Genomic DNA, 27,795 nt, shown 5'->3' with positions numbered 1-27,795 from the left:
GGTATATTGTTGTGACGACCACAAAAGTGTTGTATTTGTGTTTTAAGAATATTCACAATTATTGTCTTTTATTTGAAACAAGTGATTGTATTTAAAAAAAAAAAAACAAGTATCCCAATTGTTTTATTTTTAATGTGAATTTTCGTGACTTAAAGTGAATTGTGTAGTGTTTGCTCCAGGCCAGTAGGGGCAGTGTAGAGTGACGAGTTACTGTAGCTGCGTGAGTTGCGGGTTTCTCATTACTGCAGAGAGCTCGAAACTGATAACACTGTCTCCTCGTTTCTCTCCTGTTTTACAGGTGGGTAAATATATAAAAACACCCCAGAAGTAGCATTTATCTATGCTGGAATGTATGTGAGATATGAGTGAACTGTTTTTAGTGAAATGAGTTTCGTTAGGGTCTGTTTTTGATTTAGTTTGAAATGAGTTGAAACGAGAGGGCAAAGTCCTACAGAGTAACCGTCGGTCGGGAGACATTACTAGAGAGCAAGTCAGCTCAACACACACTTTCCCCGTGTATATGATATTTTTTTGAGCTTGTAATGTTAACATATATGTTTAGCTCACTGTATGTCAGTTTCCCACCATCTGTTGGAAATGTTTTTTTTGCTCAATGAGTTTATACAAAAATGTTTACAGTTTAAAATGTTAAAAGTTACACTTTAAGCACTTTATGAGTTCTGAGCATGATTTTGCAGTACTGTATTAACATGATACTGATAAAATACTGTGAATGGAAGATTCTAAGTATCTAAAAAAAAAGCTGGTGAATATTACCATTGTCTTTACATTTCATTTTGATAAATAGTATAAAATACAAGCATGAAGAGTAAGTGAACATGCATTTGGTGGAAAGAGGTTTATTTTAATATGGATTTTGCATTGACATGGACTCTGAAAATTAATTGTAATGTTAAAAAGACACTGAACATGTAATATGTGAAACATACAATGATACTTAACAATAGAGATGTGATTGCTGAGGAAAATTCAGAAAATAAATTACTGCAGAGAGCTCGAAACTGATAATACTGTCTCCTCGTTTCTCTCCTGTTTTACAGGAATTAATCTGTTATCCACGGTGCCGTTGCTACGGTACCCGTTACATTGTGACATTTAAATTGTTTTTTAAAGATCATTTTTGTTGTTCAATTTAACAATATATTTCTTGCAGTTCAAAGCGTTTTCTTAGATTGTTTCCTTAAAGGAGAACTCCGGTCAATTTTAACATTGAGCTCATTTTTTTGTACATTTGGAGTGCTGTCAATACAGAGAACAACAACATTGGTGTTGCCTACACCGTGTTATCCTCTTTTTAAAATTTGCACCCTGTTGACTTCAATGGGGCAAGTTTTAAACCTGCTTTTAGCCTCTTAACATCCTTGATGTGTCATTACAAGTGCACAGCTAATGTGAGTGATTCCTTCAGAGTGATCACGGGTGAATCTGACTGCAGTAGATGTGAAAGATATGGATAAAAATGATATTTATTTAGCCAGCGCTCATACCTGTATTTACATCCTGTTTTCGGTCAAAGTCCATAGTAATCAATTGTCGAGTTCACGCACATGATCATAGGTACTAAACCAATGCGCGTGTACTCGACAGTCGATTACTATGGACTTTGACCGAAAACAGGATGTAAATACAGGTATGTGCGCTTGCTGAAATAACATCACTTTTATTCATATCTTTCACATCTACTGCAGTCAGATTCACCCGTGTTCACTCTGAAGGAATCACTCACATTACCTGTGCACTTGTAATGACACATCAAGGATGTTAAGAGGCAAAAAGCAGGTTTAAAACTTGCCCCATTGAAGTCAACAGGGTGCAAATTTTAAAAAGAGGATAACTCGGTGTAGGCAACACCGATTTTTGTCGTTGTTCTCTGTACTGACAGCACTCCTAATGTACTTTTTTTTTTTTTAAATGTCAATGTTAAAATTGACCGGAGTTCTCCTTTAAACCATTTGGCATGGTTGGGCTTAGATAGGCCTTGCATGAATTGCCCAGTTAGGACCCACATAAGATCCTTACAGAGCCCACTTTAAGCCCATAGGGGCATTCACGGTTGAATCCTGGTGCAAGCCCACTTTAAACCCCTTTAGGCAGGTGAGGCCCAAATGGGTCTGACATGAATTACCCAGTTAAGACCCACATAAGACCCTTACAGATCCCACTTAAAATCCATCTGGGCATCCACGGCTGGCCCCCATGTGGATCCCGGGTGCAAACCCACTTTAAACCCCTTCAGACTGGTGGGCCCCAAATGGGTCTGTCATGAATTGCCCAGTTAAGACCCACATAAGACCCTTATAGATCCCACTTAAAACCCACCTGGGCATCCACGGCTGGCCCCCATGTGGATCCCGGGTGCAAACCCACTTTAAACCCCTTCAGACTGGTGGGCCCCAAATGGGTCTGTCATGAATTGCCCAGTTAAGACCCACATAAGACCCTTACAGATCCTACTTAAAACCCATCTGGGCATCCACGGCTGGCCCCCATGTGGATCCCGGGTGCAAACCCACTTTAAACCCCTTCAGACTGGTGGGCCCCAAATGGGTCTGTCATGAATTGCCCAGTTAAGACCCACATAAGACCCTTACAGATCCCAGTTAAAACCCATCTGGGCATCCATGGCTGGCCCCCATGTGGATCCCGGGTGCAAGCCCATTTTAAACCCCTTTAAGCAGGTGGGCCCCAAATGGGTCTGACATGAATTGCCCAGTTAAGACCCACATAAGACCCTTACAGATCCCACTTAAAACCCATCTGTGTAGCCATGTTGCAAAGCCCACTTTGGACCCCATTGGGCAGGTGGGGCCCAAATGGGTCTGACATGAATTGCCCAATTAAGACCCATGCAGTACCCTTACAGGTCCCACTTTTAGTACGTCTGGGCTTCCACGGCTGGCCCCAATGTGGATCCCGGGTGCAAGCCCATAATGGGGCCCACATTTGCGGCCCATGAAGCCCTCATCTGGGCCCCACATGTCATTGCTGGCTGGGAAGCCGTGCAGCGTAAGATACCATGGCAACGAACACCGATTAAAGCCGAGCTACTTTCATAGTACCTAAAACCCAGGGTTGGCGGAAACTAAGCTGAAACATAGCTGGCTAGCCACCTAATCCGGCTTCATGGTACAGGCCCCAGATTTACTGGGTCATAAATATAAACATTCCTATGTGTTTCTCATGATCAATTAAGCTGAAAAACATATCAAGTTTGCATTTGTAACTCATGTGGTTCAAAAGTTAAAGCCGGAACCCTTTTCGGACAGCGGCCATATTGGATTTGGCCGCCATCTTGGCCCCGAGGGTCGCTGGCTCCGGCGCCCTAGCTAAATCATTTTGGTATGACCTGAGCTACATCTGTGCCAAATTTGGCGCTTTTAGATGAATTTGCGCGAAATAACCTATTTAGGTGCTTAAGGCCCCCAACTAGTGGTAATATTGTGTTCTTGTCGGTCAGTGTTAGAGGATCTGTGTAACAGCTGAGGCTTAGCCTGTAAGTTAGCCTGCCCTGGACCAGGCTAGTTTCCCAGCATAAGTTGCCAGGGTAACTAAGTTTGAACTATTTTAAGTTTGCTTTATGAAACAGAATCTACCGACAATAAGTCTGACTAACCAAAATAAGCCTGGCTTGTATTCTAATCTTGTTTTATGGAACAACCCTCGGGAAAGCATTTTGTCCCCCTTTCTTTTTAATGTATATATAATTACTATGAAGTGTAAAGATATCTCGTTTTAAATGGCATTAAAAATAATTAAGAAATTTACATCAATAATAAGTTCCATCAATTAATTGAATGAAATGCAATTATCAGTATAATTATCAGTTCGGTCTTTTCACAAGACACTAAACTTGTTCTCAAACAGTTTTTATACATTTGCTATCACAGTGAAGGAGAAAATACATCATGCAAAGTGTATATAGTATTTGATTAATTGATCAACTTGATTCCCCACATCCATGTTTTTTTTTTTTTTTTTTTTTTTTTTTTTACATTTAGTGTGATAAGGTGGGCGTGGCTTTGGGGAAACTATAGTTGGCAAACTCACTCGCGAGATGCGCCTGTCAGGTAAGTTGAGTCGGTTATATGAATAAAATACTTTTATTATCACAATGATGACGAGCTTAGTTTTGCAAGTAGATGCTATTATTTTGATACATTTATAGCTAGATGATCGGTTGCATGAACTTGCAATGCTGCTGTAGTAGAGTAGAGCAGCAGTTAGGCTACAATAGTACACAAATGAGTAAAACAGAGGAATAAAGGGAAAAATACATTGATAGAAGTCTTAACACTTATGTTTCTTGGTATCCTCTAGTTCGCTCGTTAGACTCTGTTCTTGACATTTCTCCCCATGTAAATTGGCTAGCAAGATAGCATTACCATGTGCATTTCCCCTCCAGTTTTCCATTTCATAAAAATAAAAATGTTTTATTGAACATCTATAACAGCAAATACATACAGTCACGACTCAAAACAGAATTAAACAGCAATAATATAATTATAAACAGTTGACAAAAAGCCAGTAAAATAAACCGTCACAAAAAAAAAAAAAACATTGAGCCAGGTGTAACATACAATTTAAAATAAATTAAATTCAAGAGAGAGAGAGAGAGAGAAACAGACATGCCTTGAGTCCCTTTTTATTATTATTATTATAAAAAAAAGCATAAATATTATACTTTTTGCTCAAAGTAACAAACTTTAAAGCTTTGACGTTACTGGAAGAAGAGATAGTACCCAAATAACATCAGGCCATTGCGAAAAATAACAAAGAGGTTTGACAGAAAGTTTTAGAAAGGGATATTCCAATGCACCCGGGTTTTTTTTTTTTTTTTTTTTTTTTTGCTTGATGGTTTCCCCTAAGATTAGTTCAGTAAATCCCACTTATTTGTATTGCATATGTTGTTAATGGCAGCTAGGAAGATAACCTGGACACATAGACTGAAACAGATGTACATGTACTTTTTTTGTTGTTTTTTATTCAGGGTTTCCGCGGAGTCATAAAAAGTCATAAAACGTCTTAAATTTAACAATAAGAATTTTAGGCCATAAAAAGTCATAAAAACGTCCGGATTCTCCATACAAGGTCATAAATTTCATTTAGCCACGTCTTAAATTTATATGCTCGTTCATTCGTTGGTTCTACCATTGCCTTTTCCCCTGAAAATGCGCTGGCGGCATAATGTTAAATGCACAGGTTAAATGCGACAAAAGCGGAACGCTCATTTGAAACGCGCGCCACACGGACCATTTAACCGCTCGGCTCCAAGTCCAAACGGCAGCGCAGCGCGAGCTCAATAGAACTGATGCGTTTACTTTGATCGGTCTCGGTCACAAGATCCAGTGAGAAGTGCTTGAATTCAGCGAAGAACAAACTGTCTCGGTGATTTAAACCAGTTTAAAGGCAGATGAAACCGCGCTGACCAACAGGAGAAACTCTGCACAACGATACAGTCAGAAGGCTTTTTCGTCTACAATCTCCCATCATTTATCATGGATTACTTTAACGTTAGCCTAGTAATATTAACTGCACCATGTGGGATATACATATTGAATTTTATTATATTATTAGTGCTGATAATGTATTAAAGGACTAATGGAATATTTACAGTATTTAATAATGTATTTAGGCTACTGTTTTTCATACATTTCCTGAAGATACGTGCCATCAAAGTTAGGCAACACAAACCTGTTTCAAGACTTGACCCCTATTAGCACATGCAGAAACTAAGTAATTATTTTCCCAATAAAGATATTTTTTTTGTTAAGTACAAACGACAAATGTTTGAATGTCCTAGACCTCAGATTTGTGAAATGTTCACCTGTTTTAGCAAGTGTTTGTCATTTATATTTTATGACAATAAAGAGTAAAGTTAGTTTAAAACCACAATTAACGCTCTGGTTTCTACAACTTGCACTTAGAAGCAACAGTCTGCCTTTAAACTTGAAAGAAATTTGATTTGACATTTATCGTGATAATTATCGATATTGACTAATATAAAACAATTATCATGATAATTGTTTTTGGCCATATTGCCCAGCCCTAACTGAAATCTCCCGGTCTATCACAATGGGAAAGTGTAGGCCTACATTTAACGAGCCATGGCTCAAAGATGGTGTGTTTAGTAGTTGGCTCAAGCCCATTGCAAATAATCAGTATCAAGCATATTGCATACTGGGTAAGAAGGCGTTGGAGCTGTCTTTAGGCATTTAAATAATACATCTTGTTACTTTCAATGAAAGTAGAAAAAACAATTTAAAAGGAATTTTGAATTTTTCACAATTCGTGTAGGTCATAAATTTAAATCATAATGGTCATAAAAAGGTCTTAAAAAGTCTTAAATTTGACTGACCAAACCCTGCAGAAACCCTGTTATTGCTCATTTATTTACTTTACATGAATAATATTATATGTAAATGGTATGTAGCAGTGCTCTGTTTATAAGAAAAGTTCAATAAAAACACAGTAAAAAAAAAAAGAGGTTTGACAGACAAAAATGTTCACCTGTGTACAAAAAAACTTGGCTAGAAAATTGAATAGATTTATAAGAAAACTTGTCTTTTAGATTCTTGTCAGAGTTATAAAATCCAAATAAGACATCCTTTAACATGAAAGAAAAATTGACTAATAAAGTAGCACGTACAAACAGACAAAATTTCTTCCAAAAAGTGGCTACGTGAACACATAAAGTAGCACGTACAAACAGACAAAATTTCTTCCAAAAAGTGGCTACGTGAACACAATCCTAAAAAAGGTGAGGTAGCCTACAGACTTGTCTTCCACTCCACAAAAATAGCATAGGGGCTCCGTCTCAGAAAACATTTTTTGTTATAAAAGATTGACTGGGTAAAATCGATGTAACAATTTGAATGATACCTCTTTAACCTTATTAGACGGGTCCGAAATTACCTTTTTGGCTCACCTGCCACGGGGACTGGTAGATGAAAAAATCCACCAGCCAAGCATATTTTTTACCGGCCAAAATAATAAGCAGCCCCTTTTTTTGTCACATATACATTCGTTTCAGTACTTTTAATTGAGATAATAAGGTAGGCATATTATGTTGAATACAAACATAAAAAATTGTCCAGAGCAAAATTTGAAATGTATAATAAAAAATAAAATAAAAAAATAATATATATATATATATATATATGTCACAGTGTCTGGTTTATATTCCTTGGGTCACCACTAGATGTCCTCCTTCCCCCACGGTGTCCATTACACTCTTGAACTACATCCCCCATGATCCTTGTCTTTTCATTGCACTCAGCTGCCCCTTATCACTGTTCATTGCACTCAGCCTGTTCCCCATTAGCATTGTCATTTCCCTGTGTATATAACCCTGTCTGTTTCAGTATGTGTCACGGAGTCCTTGTTTGTATCACACCACTTCGAGTTCTGTTCTTGCCTGTTTATTGTTTTGTGTTTTTGGATTGCCTTATTTGGATTTTGACCCTTGCTTGGACTAGTTGTGAGTACGGATTTTCCCTAATAAACAAACTGCAAATTGGATCTTTCCCCTGTTTCCAATGTGTGGATCGTGACAGAAGGACTCCGTCACACAAAGAGATCCAGCGGTATGTTTGCCCACTTCTCCTCCCCAGCCACCGAGCGGGAGAGGAAAGATAGGTTTGAGGGAAAATCCGTACTCACAACTAGTCCAAGCAAGGGTCAAAATCCAAATAAGGCAATCCAAAAACACAAAACAATAAACAGGCAAGAACAGAACTCGAAGTGGTGTGATACAAACAAGGACTCCGTGACACATACTGAAACAGACAGGGTTATATACACAGGGAAATGACAATGCTAATGGGGAACAGGCTGAGTGCAATGAACAGTGATAAGGGGCAGCTGAGTGCAATGAAAAGACAAGGATCATGGGGGATGTAGTTCAAGAGTGTAATGGACACCGTGGGGGAAGGAGGACATCTAGTGGTGACCCAAGGAACATAAACCAGACACTGTGACATAACCCCCCCTCTACGGAGCGGCTACCAGACGCTCCAAGACCCACAAACACAACCAAAACCAGAGTCAAGGAGGGAGGTGGAACGGTGGAGGATCAGGGGGTGGGATGGGGGGCCAGGTCCATGGAGGGGAACAGGAACAGGGGGTGATGGCTTAGCCGGTGGCCAGGGCGAAGCAGACAGTTCATCGGCCGGCCAGGGTGAAGCAGACGTCAGTCCATCGGGTGGCCTGGGCGGAGCAGGCTGTGCAGACGGCCAGGGCAGAAACATCAGTCCATCAGGTGGCCAGGGCGAACCAGAAGACAGTCCATCGGGCGGCCACGGCGGAGACGACCCCTCGGGCAGCCACGGCGGAGCAGAAAACAGTCCATCGGGCGGCCACGGCGGAGACGACCCCTCGGGCGGCCACGGCGGAGACGACCCCTCGGGCGGCCATGGCTCAGGTACTGGAACAGACACCACCGGCTCAGGAACTGGAACTGGCACCAACGGCTCAGGCACTGGAACTGGCACCAACGGCTCAGGCACTGGAACTGGCACCAACGGCTCAGGCACTGGAACTGGCACCAACGGCTCAGGCACTGGAACTGGCACCAACGGCTCAGGCACTGGAACTGGCACCACCGACTCAGGCACTGGAACTGGCACCACCGGAACTGGCACTGGAACTGGCACCACCGGAACTGGCACTGGAACTGGCACCACCGGAACAGGCACTGGAACTGGCACCACCGACTCCGGCACTGGAACTGGCACCACCGACTCCGGCACTGGAACTGGCACCACCGACTCCGGCACTGGAACTGGCACCACCGGCTCCGGCACTGGAACTGGCACCACCGGCTCCGGCACTGGAACTGGCACCACCGGCTCCGGCACTGGAACTGGCACCACCGGCTCCGGCACTGGAACTGGCACCACCGGCTCCGGCACTGGAACTGGCACCACCGGCTCCGGCACTGGAACTGGCACCACCGGCTCCGGCACTGGAAGTCTCCGCCCTGGCCGTCCGAGGGAAAGTCTCCTCTGTCCTGGCCACCCGAGGGACTGTCTGCTCTGCCCTGGCCGCCTGATGGACTGATGTTTCTGCCCTGGCCGTCTGCACAGCCTGCTCCGCCCAGGCCACCCGATGGACTGACGTCTGCTTCACCCTGGCCGGCCGATGAACTGTCTGCTTCGCCCTGGCCACCGGCTAAGCCATCACCCCCTGTTCCTGTTCCCCTCCATGGACCTGGCCCCCCATCCCACCCCCTGATCCTCCACCGTTCCACCTCCCTCCTTGACTCTGGTTTTGGTTGTGTTTGTGGGTCTTGGAGCGTCTGGTAGCCGCTCCGTAGAGGGGGGGTTATGTCACAGTGTCTGGTTTATGTTCCTTGGGTCACCACTAGATGTCCTCCTTCCCCCACGGTGTCCATTACACTCTTGAACTACATCCCCCATGATCCTTGTCTTTTCATTGCACTCAGCTGCCCCTTATCACTGTTCATTGCACTCAGCCTGTTCCCCATTAGCATTGTCATTTCCCTGTGTATATAACCCTGTCTGTTTCAGTATGTGTCACGGAGTCCTTGTTTGTATCACACCACTTCGAGTTCTGTTCTTGCCTGTTTATTGTTTTGTGTTTTTGGATTGCCTTATTTGGATTTTGACCCTTGCTTGGACTAGTTGTGAGTACGGATTTTCCCTAATAAACAAACTGCAAATTGGATCTTTCCCCTGTTTCCAATGTGTGGATCGTGACAATATATTGATCAAAATGAGAGAAATATATGAAATATTACTCTCATTGGGGTGAAAGCATTTTTTTTTTTTGTCAGTTTTGTTTTCTGACTCATGTGGAAGGGAAGGCAGAACGTACTCGGCTAAGTTACTTACATAACCTCGGTTCCCTGAGAGATAAGGGAACGAGTATTGCGTTGCAAACGCTATCAGAAAACTAATTTTATCGAGAAAAGAACGGCCATGCATGGTGTGTAAAGCAGAAGCAGCCTGGCCAGCGGCGGAGTATGCACGATCTCCGAGTGCTGAAGACGGCTTTGATGAGCAGGACACAAATGGGCGGCGACCGCTTCTTGCAGTGGTGGGAGCTTCACATATCCTTTTTCCTCAGCGCCGTCAACAGATAGAGCGTTAACTGTACGTACACACCGCCGCCGACTTGAGCTACAAAGAAGCTCTGGCCGCCCTGTCAAGGACACTTGTCAAAAAGTACGGGGAAGCTTGACGCTTGTCCGCTCTGAATAGTGAGTGCGCGCGCGGCCGGGGCTCACTCTCTCACTCTCGCTCTCTCTCTCTCTCTGCTCGTTCTTAGGAGGCAGAAGAGCGCGTGCGCGCTGACAATTTTATTATTTTGGTATGAACATTCACCCGCCACTGTGGCGGATAGCCTTTTGAGATAAACTCGCCAAACGGAAAATCTACCCGCATTTGGCGCTTGGCGGGTGTTAATTTCGGACCCTGCTTATTAGTGATTAGGCTAAATATTTGTTGGATAGAGACCACACTTTCTTCCAAGGAATATCATTAAAACAATTACTCCAATAAGACATTACAGTAGGGGCAGTAATAATGTAATAAAAAAATGTACAAAGTTCAACAATGTACAGAGTTCACTAAGCTAGTCGCATCCAAAGCAGTATCTAAAACCCTTGCACTCTTACTGTCCTCGATTAAAGTTTGGATGCGTGTAGTTCTGAAATCTTCTCCGTCAGCCTGACTATCTCTGCATTTATCACATGTAAAGCCCTTACTGCTGACAGAGAATGCTATACTATACATGTGACACGAATTGCAAGTGTCAATAACAGAAGACATTACTCACCGTATTTTTTGACTGATCCTACTTACCACAGTAGTTTGGTTGACTCGTAAAAGGTGCGAGAGAAAAAAAAAGACGGCAAGCACAATTGGCAGGTTAACAGGCTAGCGAAATACTAGCGTGTTGTGCTAGCGATAACAATTTAGATTAAAAAAAAAAGTCCTTTTAGGCAAGTCGTGCCACTCGGCCGCCAACGCCTCCGGGCAGCTATTTCGGACTAACAAGACCAGGCTCCTATCTAAATGAATGGGCAGAGAGTCAGAACTGCACTTTCACTGGTCACCGGGACATAAAAACTGCATGTATAGAAACAGCAGTAAAATATGATAAAAATAGCTGAAAAAGTTTGATGGCTTTGCCACAAAATAAGGTTTAAAACGCCCTTTCCCCCACAGGTTATACTTTTACTACGCATGTGCAAGGGGTCACGACACCAACGCAACTGTGCGCATGCATCAGTGGAACCAGACAATAGGCTTAAATGTTTCCCGGCTTGACTGTTAAAAGCAGATGATAGGCTTTCCAGCGGGAGGGGCGGGACATGTGCATACAACCGCCATCTTTGCCGTTACGGGTTTTCCTTATATAGTTGTATTGAGGATTGAGGAAGTGGCATGTCTCTTATATAAATTGTCTCTGATAAAAGCTAGCGATGTCAGATTAATGTGATAGACAATATTAGACTATCTAATATATGCTGATGAGTAAGTTATATTTAGTAATATAAACAACAAGGAATGATAGTAATTAGAGATTCAAAACAGAAAGCTTTGCGGAGCTTACAGACGCAAACCAGCAGCAAGGCAGACAGAAGCAATCGATCCAAATGACCGTCTCCTCTTCATGGCTTCGACGTTTAGCTAGAAGGCTGCCAAAACTCCTAGCACACTTGCTAATTTCATGTTTAAGAAGTTCCCAATTGAGGCCGTATTTATTTTCCTTTTGATCCAGTAATATTCAATCAAAAATAAAATGTTTTTCCTTAATTGATCATGCTTAAGCAAAGAAGAGTTAAGCTTCCAATAAGAAGCTCTCGGTCTTGGAAAAAGAGAGAACTGAAGATAGAGGGGATTGGATAAGAGTTGCTTTATGATCAGTCATGGGTGAAGGTAGAATGCTAACAGAAACATTAAAATCCCTAACAGATTGTGAAACAAGCCAGAAGTCTATACGGGACTGTCTAGAACAATTTTTGTTACTCCTATTATAAGATTTACTATTTGGAAATTTCTCCCTCCATATATCAATAATCTCAAATTTATCCATTAATATAATTTTAGAATTAGCAGAGGCAGACTGTTTGGGTGGCAGTCTATCGAGATTATTATTAGGCACAATATTAAAGTCCCCACCAATGAAAACTAAGGCATTTGGTTATGCATGAAGCCTTCATTTTAGTAATGTCTCTTAGACACCTGGCATTGAGAGAAATAATAGAAATAGCTCTTTTAACAATGAACGGCAAATAACCGAACTTACTGAGGTTGACAAAGCGGAAGCGCGCGACCTTGAAGTATTCGGAAGTCTCTTCCCAATGCGGTGGACAGAGTCTGGAAGAGTTTTGCTCTCCTCTGGAAAGGTGACTACACAAATGCGGATAGATTCAGTTCTGGCATTTTCATTTTCTTTTTCAGGAACTCCATGCAAACACAGGTTCCAGCAGAGCTCCATCTTCTTTTCTTTAGTATTAAGACTTCATACCTTTATTCACTCTAATGGCTGTGCAGCAGCCAAAGGTTTTCCAATCTTCTGGCATTCTTGCATTCCAAGACCTTTAAGAAAATAGCTGTTTTCAAAACTCAAAGACAAAGTTGTCAATATCAATGCACATGCCAAGCCAGTAAAATCTGGAGCTCACTGCCGTGTGTGTTTTCAGGACGCCCAATGCCCCCAATTGGAGAGGAGTGAAATTCCTTGAAGAGCTTTCTAGCATCTTTTTTATTTATTTAATGGCTCTTCTACTTCCAAAGAAGGAAAAGATCTCCTTCTGCAGTGAATATTGAATAAAGAACTACAATCATTAAAACGCTGTCATACTAAGACACTTGCTACATTTGCATGTACTGTATTTCAGAAACTCAACTCTTTAGTGTGAATTTGGAAACGCACCTCCTAAGGTTTAATTTCTGGTTCTTATTACACCCAGACGGGAATGTTCCCAGAGACTCAGAGGAGTTAAACACGTCTTCCCACCTTTTCTCCACAGCTATAGAGACAAGGGATAACTTTACAACACATTATTATTCAATATTGTTATAACACAAAATATACTGTATGTCAATACTATAATACAAGAAGTTAACATTTTGGTAAAGGCAACATTTGAAGTGTTCAATAACATCAAATTCACTTTTTTGATGACACTGGCAGACAAATATGTGCACATTATGTCAGTAAGATAATGCAAAGCAAATTTTGTGATCAGTCCCCGTTAGTCATAACTGAAATAAAAATGGATTTAAAGGGAGAAATATTTCCACATTGAAGTGGGCTTAATAGGAAAACACTGGTCTTAAATGCAATAGCAATTTAAATGTTAAATGCTCCACTTATACATGGTTTTATCCAAAGTTCTTTACATATGTTTCTCATTCACACACACACACATTCACAGAGCAGTGCACAGCCCTCTGTACCACCTGAGCCATAACCCCATTTCCAATTTTTAGGTCAAATCTTAGTCTGGCTATCACCTGACCAAGCTCAATCTTTTAAGATTGAATATTGGTCTGGGGAGCCTGCGCTGTATTTTCTTCTGCACAAGAGGCGTGATCTAGCCTGGTTAAAACCAGACCCTTCTCAGTTGAAACTGAGTGTAGGGTCTGGCGAAGCTATGTAGACAAATCATTTCCAAAGGGGCGTCACCAACCGACGTAGCTCAAATTCCTCTGGGCCCAATTGGTTAGTCGATGAAGTCTGAATTCATCAGATCGATGAAGGAGATGACGTATGCTTCGAGTGTTGTTCTTTGCTCCGGTTTTAACGAAAACGGTAAGTTTAAATTGCTCAAAACAGACGTGATAACTGATTCGTTTATATACTCAGGGATTAAAGTTCTCCGTCGCTACGACGGATTTCCGTTAATTGCAGTAAGTCCATGACGGATTTCCGTCATTGCGGGTTCCAGTCTGTCCTTAAAGTCTTAAATTCACTTTTCATAATTTTAAGGCCGTAAATAGGCTTTCATTTCTCAAATAGTGTAATAAATATCTTAATTTTAGTTTGAATAGGTCTTAAATTAAGGAAAGACGAGGTGTATTCACCCTGCTGAGGGGGATGTGATCAAAGCCTGGAGTGGAGCAAAAGCACGTTCCTCTCTCCACTCTAAGCACTCTGTAATCACTCCGCTCATGGTCCACTCCGGGTTTTCAATTACCGCTCACGGAAAGTGCATGTCAGGCTACAGCTGAGCGCTGAGGTAGAACTATATTTCAGTGACACACTTATAATGCAGGTAGGGCTGGGCGATATCGATATAAAAAATATATCGATATATTTTTTTAAATGCAATATGGAATTAGACCATATCACATCGATATAGTTCAAATTTGCGCTGTCATCCTTGCTCCCCGCGCCTCCGCTCCTCCTTTTCCACACTGCGTGCGTGTTTAGAGCATGTTATGTTATGAGAGGCGAATCATGACTACTTCAGAAAACCCAGCACAATAAGAAATACCAGGCAGGCAGTGACATAAGTGTACGCTGAAATAAAGTTTTTCACCTCAGAAAAACGGACTTTCTTGTCCTGTCAGTCGTTATATCCTGTTCTCGTAGCGCACTCTCAATTGCACGCGCAAATTCAGCGGCGCGCGCTGTATTGCTTCACTGATCAAGTGCAAAAGAAACTACGAGCATGCAACGCCGTTACGTTGTAAATTACACGAAATAAAAGTAATGCAGGTATGATTCTCATTCTATTCACCAGTTTCCATGTTTCATTAACAGTTATTGTTAATATTGTGTATTCACCATGGCAAGGGCGTAGATTTGGTTTGAACATTGGGGGGGTTGAAGTTTGGGTTCTGCATATTTTTCATGTGATCATGGTATACATTTTGAGGGGGTTGTAATGCATAGATTTAAATATTGGGGGGGTTATCTCCCCCCTAACCCCCCCACAAATTACGCCCCTGCACCATGGTAACTGTCGTTTCCATATAACCCCAAAATGCCACTATTTTTCTTTGTGTTATTTTTTATATTTTTAAATGACTGTAGTGGCTCATACCAACATTGTATTAACAAAAACTAGTTTGGGACTGCTATTTAATAGCTTTAGCCTAGGCCTAATGTTTACAGTGCTATGCATAAGTTTAGACACCCATACTAAAGTTGACTAAAAAGAGGAATAAAAAATCATCTTTTGGAAACTGAACTTAATGCCTTAATTTGAAAAATTAGGAAAAATACAACCTTAAAGGACACCAATTTTCTTTGTGAATAAATAATGTATCGTAAATAAATAAATGTTCTTCCTTAAAATACAGGGTGCATAAGTTTGGACACCCCTATGTTAAATTCCCATAGAGGCAGGCAGATTTTTATTTTTAAAGGCCAGTTACTTCATGGATCCAGGATACTATGCATCCTGATAAAGTTCCCTTGGCCTTTGGAATTAAAATAGCCCCACATCATCATAGCCTTCACCATACCTAGAGATTGGCATGGTTGTATTTCAGTTAGCCTAATAGCTAGTTTGATTTGCATTGAGAGATGATCTTATGGAAAGTATCTCTAGGTATGGTGAAGGCTATGTGATGATGTGGGGCTATTTTAATTCCAAAGGCCAAGGGAACTTTATCAGGATTCATAGTATCCTAAAAAATAAATTAAAAAAATACTTAAAAATAAAAATCTGCCTGCCTCTATGGGAATTTAACATAGGGGTGAAGAACATTTATTTATTTACGATACATTATTCATTCACAAAGAAAATTGGTGTCCTTAAAGGTTGGATTTTTCCTAATTTTTTAAATTAAGGCATTAAAGGTATAGCGGAGGATCTTTTTACTTCCGGGTGGATACCCTATACTATTGGTCCTCCTAATTGTCAATCATTCTGGTGAATCAATCAAACTTTTCAAAAAGTGGAGAGGGCGGGACTTATCTAAAATTCAGAAAGATCCTCCGCTATACCTTTAAGTTCAATTTCCAAAAGATGATTTTTTTTATTCCTCTTTTAGTCAACTTTAGCATGGGTGTCTAAACTTATGCATAGCACTGTATTTATTAGTACTAGTCTTTACTATTAGTCATATTCTTGCAATTTATGTTAAGTAAGGGGGAAAAGAAACTTACTTGTGTGTTAACAAATTTTGTGTAAACGTGTTATAATTTGCATATATATATATATATATATATATGCAAATTATTAATTATATTAGTATGTTCCATGCCTGGTTTTCATAGATTAAAATATATCTTTTAAAATACGCCTACTGGCAATATTAAAGCGGTTTAAAACGTCTCCCCTTAAAACGCTATTGGTCTCGACTATTTAAAAAGTTAAAGGAATATGACTTGGCCTAAAAAAAAAATTTCAGTCAGAAGAATTTTTTTCACTTTAATCCCTGTATACTGTCTATGATTCGAACGAGTGATGTTCCACGGCGGCATCCATCTTTGTAATGAAATCTTCAGTGTCGCTGCGCTGTCGTCATCATCATGTAAATCCCTCCCCAAACGTTTCTGATTGGTGCAGCGATTTCTGCGGCACAGAAATGAGTTTGAATGGGCTCTTCTCCAGACTATCCTGGAGAGAGAATTAAAATTCGCCGGAAGTAGTCTGGGTTTTCCCAGGCTAGGCGTGATCAACAGGCAGAGTTCAAATGACTCAATTGGAGTCAATTGTGCACAATTGGATAGTTCTTCAACCAATCAGACCAACGATCCAGGTGACGTACTTTGCAGAGCGACGCGAAAACTCCAGGCAGGAAACGTGTAACCAAATGTGTTGATCAGCGGTTTGCAGAACCAGCAATGGAATCGAGCGAGTTTTGCAGGTTGTACAAAAAAAAAACATGAACGTGAGTGGTACTTACACCCACCCGAGCGATTTGTTTGCCAAAAAGAAGCCATTGAGCATCGTCGAGAGGTTAAAAGGAATTGGATTGGATTAAACCCGCCAATAGCGCGCCAGGTGGATACGCCAGTTTGTGATTGGTTCCCTCAAATTTGTAAAGGAAGTAGGGTAGAAGAGTGTACAGGTGTCCAGGCTGAGCTGCAGGGCCAAATCACATCGCCGGTTTACCCAGTCTAGTCAGATCTACCAAAATATTGATTCTCATTCCAAGTTCATGCAGTTTGCTTCTTTTCGCACAGTACCAGTGGTGGAATGTAAGAAAGTATTTACTGAAGTACTGTATATACATACAAATTGGAGATACTCTCTGGCCCGAGTGTCAAAGTTAGATAATGACAAAGGAGGCGGAGAACAGAAACCATTCGCCGGTACAATTGAGCGCATTATTTCAACAAATCAGTGGTCTATTGGCCATTATAAGTTAAAAACAAGTAAAAGGTTATTTCTTTGTGCAACAACTTGGAAAACAAAACAAAAGAGGTAAGAAGCGTTATTTGAGAGCTAATACAGTCGTGAAAAAGAAAGTACGTTTAGTATGACTGTCTCTCACATCGTTGTGGAGGAATTTTGTCCCCCTCTTCTTTACAACGTTGCTTCAGTTCACTGAGGTTTGTGGGCATCTGTTTATCTGGTTAAAGTGTTAGTAGTATCTAAACGATTCAAATCCCCTGCGTTATACTAGTACTATTTGAATTATTAGTCTGTGCTATTCTTATTTTCTATCCTATTCTCATTTGTTGCAGACAGAATGTTCATAAAGAAGAGAAGATCTTTTTTTTCTTTTATTAATGAAGGAACATGTTATGGTCAACACAATTGCTAATGTAATTGGTGTGTTGTTTGTTGTCGTTGGTTTTTAGGTAAGTGGGATTTGGATCACTGTTAGATCACTATGAAGAAGATCCAAAAACTCTCCGGATAGGAAGCGCTTGTCCTTGCCTGGTGTAAAGAGGACCGCAGTGTCTCCAGTGCTGTAGTTTCGACCTGTATTGCATCACTGTTTACTGGTAAGCAGACAGGAGCATATAGAGCAGTAGCAGATAAAGACTGTTTGCTGATCGCTGCAGGTGAAAGTTCAGTGTTTTGTGTAAGAGTTGAACTGTGTTCTCATCTGCCATGTCTTTGAGTTCTCTCTAGCACAAGGGTGTGTGAGGAATCTGGAGATGAGGATGCAGTCTTTCCTCCTGGTCTTGTTCGTGTGTGTGTTCTGGCAGCATGGCAGCAGCTCCTCAGTGCCGGCCGAATGCCACGACACAGCTGTGGTGAAGGCAGCGGAGGAGGCCTTAGAGCAGATCAATGCAGACAGACAGGAAGGCTATATCCTTACACTCAACCGACTTTATGATGTCAAACACGACATAAAGGTGAGTGTGTTGATACCAGCATCATTTTCATCTATGTGGATGCATTTGAATTGGTTCTTATATGAAAAAGGCACATGGATCAGTGGTGAACAAGGATCTAGGATGAAATCTTGGAGAGAAAAAAAGGATGTCGCAAAGTTACCATCAAGTAAATAAAGTTGACACTTTATTCTGATGGTCCACTTTAGACATTCGAACTATTTTCAATTTGTTTTTCAGTATATATTTTTTAACTATTCCTCTTCTCATGTTCATACATGCTGATATATTAAATATATGTTATGCAAAAAGGATTGTGGACTACAGTAAGGTTCATTGATGCCCGAGGTGGAGGCACTTTCATGCTATAGCAACATAATTAACTTTAAAACAAGCTTAAATGTTCAAATTATAGTCAGTGTATAGCAATTACAGAATATTCCAACACAATACTTACCAATACATCCCCAAAACAGTAGTCTAAATAAACAGATAGCTGTCAGAGTCCAAGTCCATTTCAAGTTGACTCAGTCAGTGAGGGGAAGAACTGTTGACAGATGGTCACGGTGAGAAGCCCCAGTATTGTGCCATGTTTATTTTCTTCTTTTTATTTTTCAAAAGTTATGGAATGAATGGAAGATACACACATTGTGAATATATGAGTGTGCTCGATTTTTGAAACTTTACAAATTCGAATTTATTTTTCAAGATAAGTTTTTTCACAAATATTATGACATTTGGAATCTGAATTAACCTTTCCGCGTCCAATTAAATAAGTAAATAAATTATCAGATATTTTTAAAAATACAAACAAAAAACATTTATAATTTTTACCAAAAATATTTATTTTTGAAACTGAAATCTGAAAAGACACATAATATGAATTAATCTAGCCTTGTACAAAAATACTTAAAATAAAAATAAATGATCAGAGTAAATGTTATCTTCTTGATGTCTTTTCAAATTTAAGTTGCATTTGTTGAAAAATTTAAATGCACACTTTCATATTTTAATGATCTTTAAAATATGAAAGTGTGCATTTAAATTTTTCAACAAATGCAACTTAAATTTGAAAAGACTTTAAGAAGATAACTTTCCCCACCACTGACTGAATTTTTTCCGGCTGTACATGTCTTCACTGTTCTCTACTCTCATACAGGAGAGAGCGCTATGACACATCTTCAGAAATGGTACAGAATCTCAGGATAAAAACAGCAAGTGAAGAAGCTGAAACAAGTGATAGATTGCGTACGCAAATGTAAAATAACTCGATAATCAAACATAAAACAGCATATTAATCAAAACTGCCTTAATGTTACTGAATGAAATGTCGACCCAGGAAGTTTTAACAACTGTGATGCTTTGGGGGTATTGATGGACTCGATCTACTCCATCTGTGTTTTGATCATCGTTTTGAATATAATCTGGATGTAGTTTTTGACAAACGGGCAATTTTCTCAGCTTTTTGCTCAAAATGTTGCTGTTTTATGAAACTTACCCACATTCAAGTGTTGTTCAAAAAAGAATGTATGTTTGTTTGTTTAAAAGCAGAGGCTCTGTTCTTTCATTTGATTTATTGTATGTTCAGATATTCATGCAACAAAATATTCTGGGCGCCAAAAAAACCCGCTATCAGGAAAAGCTTGGGTTTTAGAAATGTTATTTCATGCTGGTTTGATTGTTATCTTGTTTGCTTGTAACAAAGGCAGAAGGCGTGAGCCATTTACACCTGACGATAGATGTTCTGGAAACACAATGTCATGCGATCAGCAGGAGAAAATGGAAATCCTGTGCCATTAAGGGGATTGGTAGTCTACCGGTATGTATTTTACTCTAGATAGAACTATCAGTTACTTTAATATGCTATATTATACTTGGGTATATATTTGTATCCTGTTTGACCAAAGAGTTTACTGTTATCTAAACTATATTAGGTGTTCGGAACATGTGATGCATCTGTTTCCCTTCAGAGCACCGTCAAAGTTCAGAATTACAACTGCACCATCCAACAAGGTCTGCTGTGACTGCATTGAACCACGCTTACTGAAATGTTCTGTCCATTACCACAAAAATAATTACGTCACATCTTAGAGATGACTTGCAGAGAGTTGCAGAACTTTGCTGCTCATATTTTTGTTAAAGGGTTTATATTAATTATTGTGCCATTTTGCTTTTTAAAATGACCTAAAATGTCCTTGGTGTGAGACTGCTTTCCCATAAGGTCATGGTAAAGGAGTTGTCATATTAGTAAATTTGAGGGGTTGAGCTGAAATTATTTCTGTGGTAATCGACAACTTGCCTCTCAAAGTTGTAATGGAACATTTATAATAGTACACATTTTGTTACTCTAAAGAATACTTTATTCTGATTGGTCACTCTCAGCATTAGGTTATATAAATATTTTTAGATAATGACCACTAAATTGTATATTTCACTGATGATGCTGCTACTGACTGTACTAAAAATGGCCCTGGAAGACTTCAGCATTCATTTTAACATGTATGTTGAGCAAAAACATTTGTTTAGATATCTGTAAGTCTCCAGATTAAACTAGAAAATGAAAACTTTACACAGTGGACGACACAAAGAACTGAATGAGAGAGAGCATGTTATATGTGCTATTTAATTAGTCCACAGAAGAAATAACTTGGATTACAGATTTTCTAAATAATAGCAACATAATAATGACTATCTGGCTTTATATAATGCTTTTGTCCAGGGCTATAATAATATAGAGCATGTTCTTCGTGAAATGTTGACTTGTCCTCACTGTTTTACAGTGGCAGCTCGAGCTGTAATAAACACTTGCCCCGACTGTCCAACTGCAGAACGGTTAGATGATCCAGTTATATCTGAGACCACAAAGCTGGCCCTGCAGAAATTTAACAAAGAGCACACTTTCCCACATTTCTATGCTCTTCTGAATATAACAGCAGCCAGCATGCAGGTATGTCAACACCAATAAATCAATGGATTGAGTGGCTCTGTCCTGCACACATGGCAGGAGATGTGTATTGTGTGTTTTGCAGTGGGTTGTGGGTCCGTCTTACTTTGTGGAGTTCACTATTCAAGAGACTGACTGCAAGAAAAACACTACAGACACTGACCTCACGCAATGCCTGCTGAAGGATTCAGAGTCAGCTGTAAGCACTCATTCAGTTCAATAAATGACAAGCCAGTAATACAAGATTAAACCAATTTTTAAACCAAATATAAAGAGCACTCTTTAAACTTGCTTTATATTGCCGTTGCCATTAAAAGTGTAAGTGTAGTAACCATTTTTTCTGTTTGCTAAAGCACAAGGGGTTTTGCACTGGTTCACACACCACTGTTGACGACGGACTGGAGATCAAAGTTCCTGTAGAGGTCAAATGTGAAATCTTTCAACCAATGGTGGGTGGTTTGCACTGTTGGAGAGTGACTAAAAGTAACAATGTTACTAACTCAACTACATTATTCAGTAGTGTAACAGTTCTGATTTTTTTTCCCCCTCAAAATCCTGCTGCAGTGTAGCAATCCAAATATCCACATAAAATCACCTGACGTATTTCCTTTTGAAACAGGAAGTTGGGTGGGACATATAAAAAAAAAAGAAAAGAAAATGCAGCTGTAAATTGCATACACAATTTAAAAAATTGGAAATGAAGATGGTGCTGAGCTTCCCACTGTAATGGTTTGTTCATGCTGAATCAGGTTCAGAGTTGACAGCCATGCTTTCCTGGGCTGCTGCGCGCTCGATTTCATTCTGAGCTTTGTGGCTGTTGTCTGGGGGCGCAGCACGACGCGTAAATCGCCTTGCCCCGCCCCCATGACTGACTGTGATCAAGTTGCAGCGCAGGCCCTCGGCTGGACGATGTCCATCTTGGTGGTCCAGAAATGTCCCCTGGCTAAACCTTGTAGGGGTGCGAGATGTCAACACAGCACACTTTCTCGAAGCTCCCATCTCACAAGGTGGCCTTTTCGGCTATGCTTTTGAGGAGTGTGCCCAGCAGTTCTCGGCAGTCTAGTAGCAGGCGGATCAGTCGAGAGCCTGCTCTGAAGTGCGACCAGACCTTTGTGAGCTGCCCCTCAGTCTGCTCATCGCCAAGGTAGTCCATTCCCCTGCGGTTCCTCTATCCCAAGAGGGCACAGATGGCAGTGTGCTATGCTATGCCTTGCCACTCTTATACACTCTTCTATCGCCAGCCGGCACCTCGGTGCGAATCAAGGACGCAATGCCTTTGTACACACCCCCTACCAAAACGTGGAGCCAGGTAAGTGTTGCAACGCGTGCTCAGACCCGGGACCCTATGCCCTGTGCTCCACCTCGCTGCCCCACTGCATTGTATGGTCTCTGGAGGCCTGGCTAGTGCTTCCCAGCCCAGGCCCTTGTTCCCCTGAGAGAACACGGCGTGAGCTTTCTAAACTGTCAACGACTGACTCATACTGGTCCAGTCGCGAGAGCAGTTGTGTGAACACAGGGGCGTGGTGCTCAGACACCTCAGCCAGCTGGGGCTTCGGGTCAACTGGGAAAAGAGCAAGCTCCCCCACGCAGAGGATCTCTATTCTCGGTATGGAGATGGAGTTGGACTCGGTCTCACAGCACACCTCACAGAGGAACGTGTTCGCTTGGTGTTGAACTGCTTGAATTCACTCAAGAGCAGGACAACGGCCACACTGAAACTATTTCCGAGGCTCCTGGGGCATATGGCAGCCACATTAACGCCGCTCGGATTGCTTCATATGAGGCTGCTACACCACTGGCTTCACAGCCAAGTCCCGAGATGGACGTGGCAACGCAGCACGCACTGGGTGACAATCACTCCGGCCTGTCGCCAAACCTTCAGCCCATGGTCGGACCCTGCATTGGAGTTCCCCTAGTCAAGTCAAGTCATCTTCATTTATATAGCGCTTTTAACAATGTAGATTGTTTCAAAGCAGCTTTACAGAGATAAGCGTATAATTTAAGGTAACAGAGATTGTTTCGGCTTTACAGCAGAGTTAAGTTATTTTCCATCTAAAGTTAATTTTGATTGATTTGCTTCCGTTGCAACGATCATTTGTTATTAAATTAGGGGCCACTAAGACGACACCATTCCCTCTACACAGACTTTAAACGCGAACCTGTGAGAAACGCTGATGGCGTTCACATGCGCATTTAGAATGGGTTCTATAGTTATGTGCGTTTAAATATACGCAGGTTTGGAATTCCCTACAAGCCAAGCCTTAACAAAGTACTTGTCTTTCCTTATAAATTTTGATAAAGAATTTTATTTTATTTTGTTGCTTTCAACGCGAAACGAATTTTCCCGACATGCCTTATCTGTATAGTGGTAGAGGGATCCTCCATAGGGAGAGACTAGTTGGCACTTCAGCACTGCGTTGTCACCTAGAACAAGTGTTATCTTCACAGATGTCTCCACCACCGGCTTGGGTGCCACGTACAATGGGCATGCAATTTCGGGTGTTGACAGGACCCCAACTGCATTGGCATATCAATTGCCTTGAGTTGCTTGCACTACGAATTGCGCTGGGCCGCTTCAAATCGCTGTTACGAGGCTAGCACATCAACTAGCCTCGTAACAGTTATTCTCGTACTTGCGTACATCAACCGTCAAGGTGGTCTACGCTCTAGTCGCATGTGGCAACCTGCCTACCATCTCCTCCTATGATGTCAGAAACATCTGAGGTTGCTTTGTGTCATTTATATTCCAGGCTTGCTCAATCGTGCAGCCGACGAGCTCTCACAACAGCAGGAGCTACCGGGAGAGTGGAGACTCCATCCCCAGGCGGTCCAGCTGATCTGGAGACGCTTCGGACCCACATTGGTAGACCTGTTTGCCTCTCTGGACACGTCCCACTGCCAGTAGGCTTACTCCCTTACCGAGGAGACCCTCGGCACGAACATGCTGGTACACAGCTGGCTATGCAAATATGCATTTCCCCCAGTGAGCCTCCTTGCACAGACACTGAGCAAAGTCAGGGAGGATAAGGAGCAGGTCTTGTTAGTTGCCCCGTATTGGCCCAACCGGACCTGGTTTTCAGAACTCATGCTCCTCGCGACAGCCCCTCCCTGGCTCATTCCTCTTAGGAAGGACCTGCTTTCTCAGAGATGGGGCACCCTTTGGCACCCGCATCCAGACCTCTGAAACCTCCACATATGGTCTCTAGACGGGATGCAGAGGACTTAGGTGATCAACCCAAGGCGGTGGTAAACACCATCACTTTGGCGAGAGCCCCCTCTTCTCACCGGGAAGACCCCACGGAGATCAGAGCTGTGTTTTCCTTCCTGCAGGAAGGACTGGAGCGTAGGCTGTCTCCCTCCACCCTGAAAGTGTATGTTGCCGTGATTGCCGCACATCAGTATCCAGTAGATGGTAAATCTCTAGAAAAGCACAACCTGGTCATCAGGTTCCTAAGGGGTGCGAGAAGGCTAAATCTTCCTCACCCCATGGGATCTCTCATTGGTGCTTAAGGCAGTGCAGAGAGCGCCCTTCGAACTGCTGCAGTCAATTGAGCTAAAAATCCTGTCAATTAAAATCCTGACTGCGCTGGCTTCCATCAAGAGGGTAGGGGACCTGCAAGCATTTCCGGTCAAAAAATCGTGCCTGGAATTCGGACCGGACAACTCTCATGTTATCCTGAGACCCCGTCCTGGATAAATGCACAAGGTTCCCGCCACTCCTTTCAGGGACCAGCGCTGCCCCTGGAGGAGGCAGAGCCAGCCCTAGCTTTTCTCTGTCCTGTCCGTGTTTTGCGCCTGTACGTGGACCGAACGCAAAGCTTCAGGACCTCAGACCAGCTCTTTGTCTGTTATGGAGGCCAGCAGAAGGAAAAGGCTGTCTCTAAGCAGAGGATGGCCCACTGGATTGTGGATGTCATCGTCTTGGCGTACCAGGCCCAAGACGTGCCCGTGCTGTGCCCCCTCGGGTTGAGAGCTCACTCTACCAGAAGTGTAGCTTGCTCCTTTGTGCTCGCACACAGTTCCTCGCTGACAAATATGTGTAGAGCTGCGGGCTGGACGACACCCAACTTGTTTGCCAGATTTTATAGTCTGCGTGTAGAGCAAGTGTCCTCTCATGTACTTGCCCCAATTGGATGGTGAATACCGGGGACCCGGTAGGTGTCTCGCTTGCTGTGCCATTCCCCGGATATGTGCGCTTATCTTCCTCCTCAGCTGGAGAACCTGTTGTGTTCCTCCACCACCTTTGGAAGTCGGCCGTGGCGGAGTGTCCAACGCCAGGCCTAACAATCGTAAGTACGCCTATTGGTTGACCCCTATGCTAGGCGCCCATATGTTGTGATCCCTACGGTGATCCCATATGTGTATTCTTCCATTGTACGTCTCCCCTGTCGGCAAGCCTGTGTCTTTCCCTTGGCAGAGTCCACTCTGCCATCCCTGCCGGTGTTGACTCCCTCCTAACTATTTATACCCACGCTGTGGGATGGAGCATGCGATGCAAATCTCGCATGCAGTGTGCATTGGATCGTTTAGTTTACACTTGAAGATGATTGGGCTCTCAGGTGAGATACCAATTTGTCAGTCGTTCTGACATAACGTCTGTTAAAAGTTTGTTTTGATAAGTATTTCAAAGTACACTCGCAGATGAGCTCAAAGCTAACTAAAGTTATCCAAAAAATAGTCAACTTGTCCAGCGTTGTTAGTTTCTGTTTGCTAATAGCTTGTAGTGTAACTAACTTTACAAAGAGTTTCAAAGAGTATTCCAAAAAGTCTGAGTAAAGAGCATCAGAATCAGTGAAAGACCAGTTTGTGACTTTCTTTATTTCTTTTTTTTTATGTCATTCTCCAGGCTGTTAAACAAGAAACCTCCAGACCTTTTGGGTCAATACATGTTCTCACTCCTCCACCCATCCAAACTGCCCCCAGAGCCCCACCCATGGCCAGCAAATGCCCGGGGGAGAGACGACACAACCTTGGACTGAGAGAGCTGAATCTCTGATTGAAATAATCACTTGAAGATGGCCATCCTATCTAAATAAGAACTGTATGTTTACACTTGTCATGTGCTTTGTTGCATTTTCAGATTTAGATTTTTATAGTATACAGGTTTTTGCCTATGCAGCATTATATCAATAAAGATATTCCCAACACAACCACAGTAATATGACATGAAAAAATGTCTTGAAAAAAGCCAGTCACATTTCATCATAAAAATTTAGACAAGGAGTATATTTTGCCTAAATGAATGATTGGGACTAGCTCTTTATATTTGCATTGTGGCATTATTTTCATGACATGTACACATACCTTTTTTTCACATTCTCATTACTCTGTGAAAATATATTGTCAGTCAATAATGTAATATGGAAACGATCAAGTATTAAAAGTCAAATATTAATACATCATGGTAGTATTTAGTATTTGTTATATTACTTTTAATTTAAACTTAATTTTAATTGTGTAAGCAATTGTAAACTAATTGAATAACTGTATTAGGGTAATGAGAAAAACTATTTACAAGACATTGTTTATGAAATTGTTACAGTGCAACTCATGCTTCTAAACAATGAGCTAATGAGGAAGTTTCTGTGACATTCATCCTACCTGGGAAAAAAAAAAGTACAACATGAACATAATGCATTACTTCAGACTGTGCTAGTTGGCAATATCAATAAAATTATAATTTGGCAGATACAATAAAAAACAATTCAACCAATCAGAATCCAGACTCTTTAATTGACAGGTATGAAAAGACACAGATGAGACCGTAAGCAGTGAACAGAAACAGAGGAACTTGAAAACTTGCACGTGCAAACAAGGATAATTAACAACACACACCTGAACTGAATTGCAACTAATCTGAAACCATGACAACAAACTCAACAATGGAAACTGCAAACTGAAAACAAAGTGAGAATGTGACACAATTGCACACCAGTGAGTTCATTTCTGTGTTATATTCATAAACTTTGGAGATCTGGGCCCGTATCCCTAAAGATTCTGAGAATCCTCTCAGAGAGCTCCTAACTTAACCTAAAAATTCCTTGCCAGGAGTTTTAGCTTAGAAGTGATTCCAGAACATTTTCAGTGAACTCTGAGCAAGGAATGGATGGAAAATCCTATCTTAGTGAGGAGGTGTGGTTGACCCCGTTGCTAGGTATGAGTCATCATTTCAAAAGCCGTGATTGGTTGATCCTACAAGTTTGATGAAAATGAACTTTTGGTGATAATGAGCAAAGGATGTACCCTCAAATCAATAAACATAATTATACACTCTAATCTTATGCAGACTGTAATTGTAAATAATATTTCACATTCAAGAAAATATCTGGAAAATGAATAGTAAGCTGTAGGGGTTATAGCCTAACATTAGAATCTAAAATATGTGAAAACTTAAGCTCATTACACCCTGTTCAAATAATGATTCGTGTCTTATTTGCTCATATTAATATCCTAGCTGGCATATTTTGTACTTTCACTCCCATATGGACCCCATTGAAAACAAGATGGCCTATCTCAAGGGGCTGTCCTTAAAGGGATAGTTCACTTTGAAATTAATTTTTGATATGTTTTAGCTTACCTCAAGGGCATCCAAGATGTAGGTGTCTTTGTTT

General features: G+C 41.5%; 1 protein-coding gene across 8 annotated transcripts; it reads left to right on the top strand.

Annotated features, from left to right (window-relative positions):
- The first annotated feature begins 229 nt into the window (after nt 1-229).
- Nucleotides 230-26,896, top strand: LOC308701545 (fetuin-B). 8 transcript variants are annotated; one of them, XM_081383901.1, is made up of 10 exons: nt 242-298; nt 4,020-4,088; nt 17,758-17,904; nt 18,035-18,261; nt 19,946-20,059; nt 20,211-20,253; nt 21,021-21,187; nt 21,270-21,383; nt 21,538-21,633; nt 26,031-26,896. In XM_081383901.1, exons 4-10 carry the CDS (start codon nt 18,061-18,063, stop codon nt 26,178-26,180), a joined length of 885 nt encoding a protein of 294 aa, XP_081240027.1. In that variant the 5' UTR covers nt 242-298; nt 4,020-4,088; nt 17,758-17,904; nt 18,035-18,060; the 3' UTR covers nt 26,181-26,896. The 8 variants fall into 8 exon arrangements, with proteins under 8 accessions (XP_081240023.1, XP_081240027.1, XP_081240024.1 ...); XM_081383898.1 differs by having other exon boundaries at nt 18,025-18,261; nt 20,175-20,253; XM_081383896.1 differs by having other exon boundaries at nt 20,175-20,253; nt 26,031-26,895.
- The last annotated feature ends 899 nt before the right edge of the window (nt 26,897-27,795 follow it).

The sequence above is a fragment of the Scardinius erythrophthalmus genome (assembly GCF_964197995.2).
Source record: "Scardinius erythrophthalmus genome assembly, chromosome: 14".
NCBI lineage: Eukaryota > Metazoa > Chordata > Actinopteri > Cypriniformes > Leuciscidae > Scardinius > Scardinius erythrophthalmus.
Note: the sequence above shows the minus strand (reverse complement) of the source record. Positions and strands in the feature narration are given on the sequence as shown.

What these genes read in the sequence shown, in the direction of transcription:
- LOC308701545 (XM_081383898.1), top strand. Translation starts at nt 18,061, where the DNA reads ATGAGGATGCAGTCTTTCCTCCTGGTCTTGTTCGTGTGTGTGTTCTGG. An exon ending in AGGGGATTGGTAGTCTACCG is followed by an intron (nt 20,060 to 20,174) that starts GTATGTATTTTA and finishes AAACTATATTAG; the next exon opens with GTGTTCGGAACATGTGATGC. An exon ending in CAACTGCACCATCCAACAAG is followed by an intron (nt 20,254 to 21,020) that starts GTCTGCTGTGAC and finishes ACTGTTTTACAG; the next exon opens with TGGCAGCTCGAGCTGTAATA.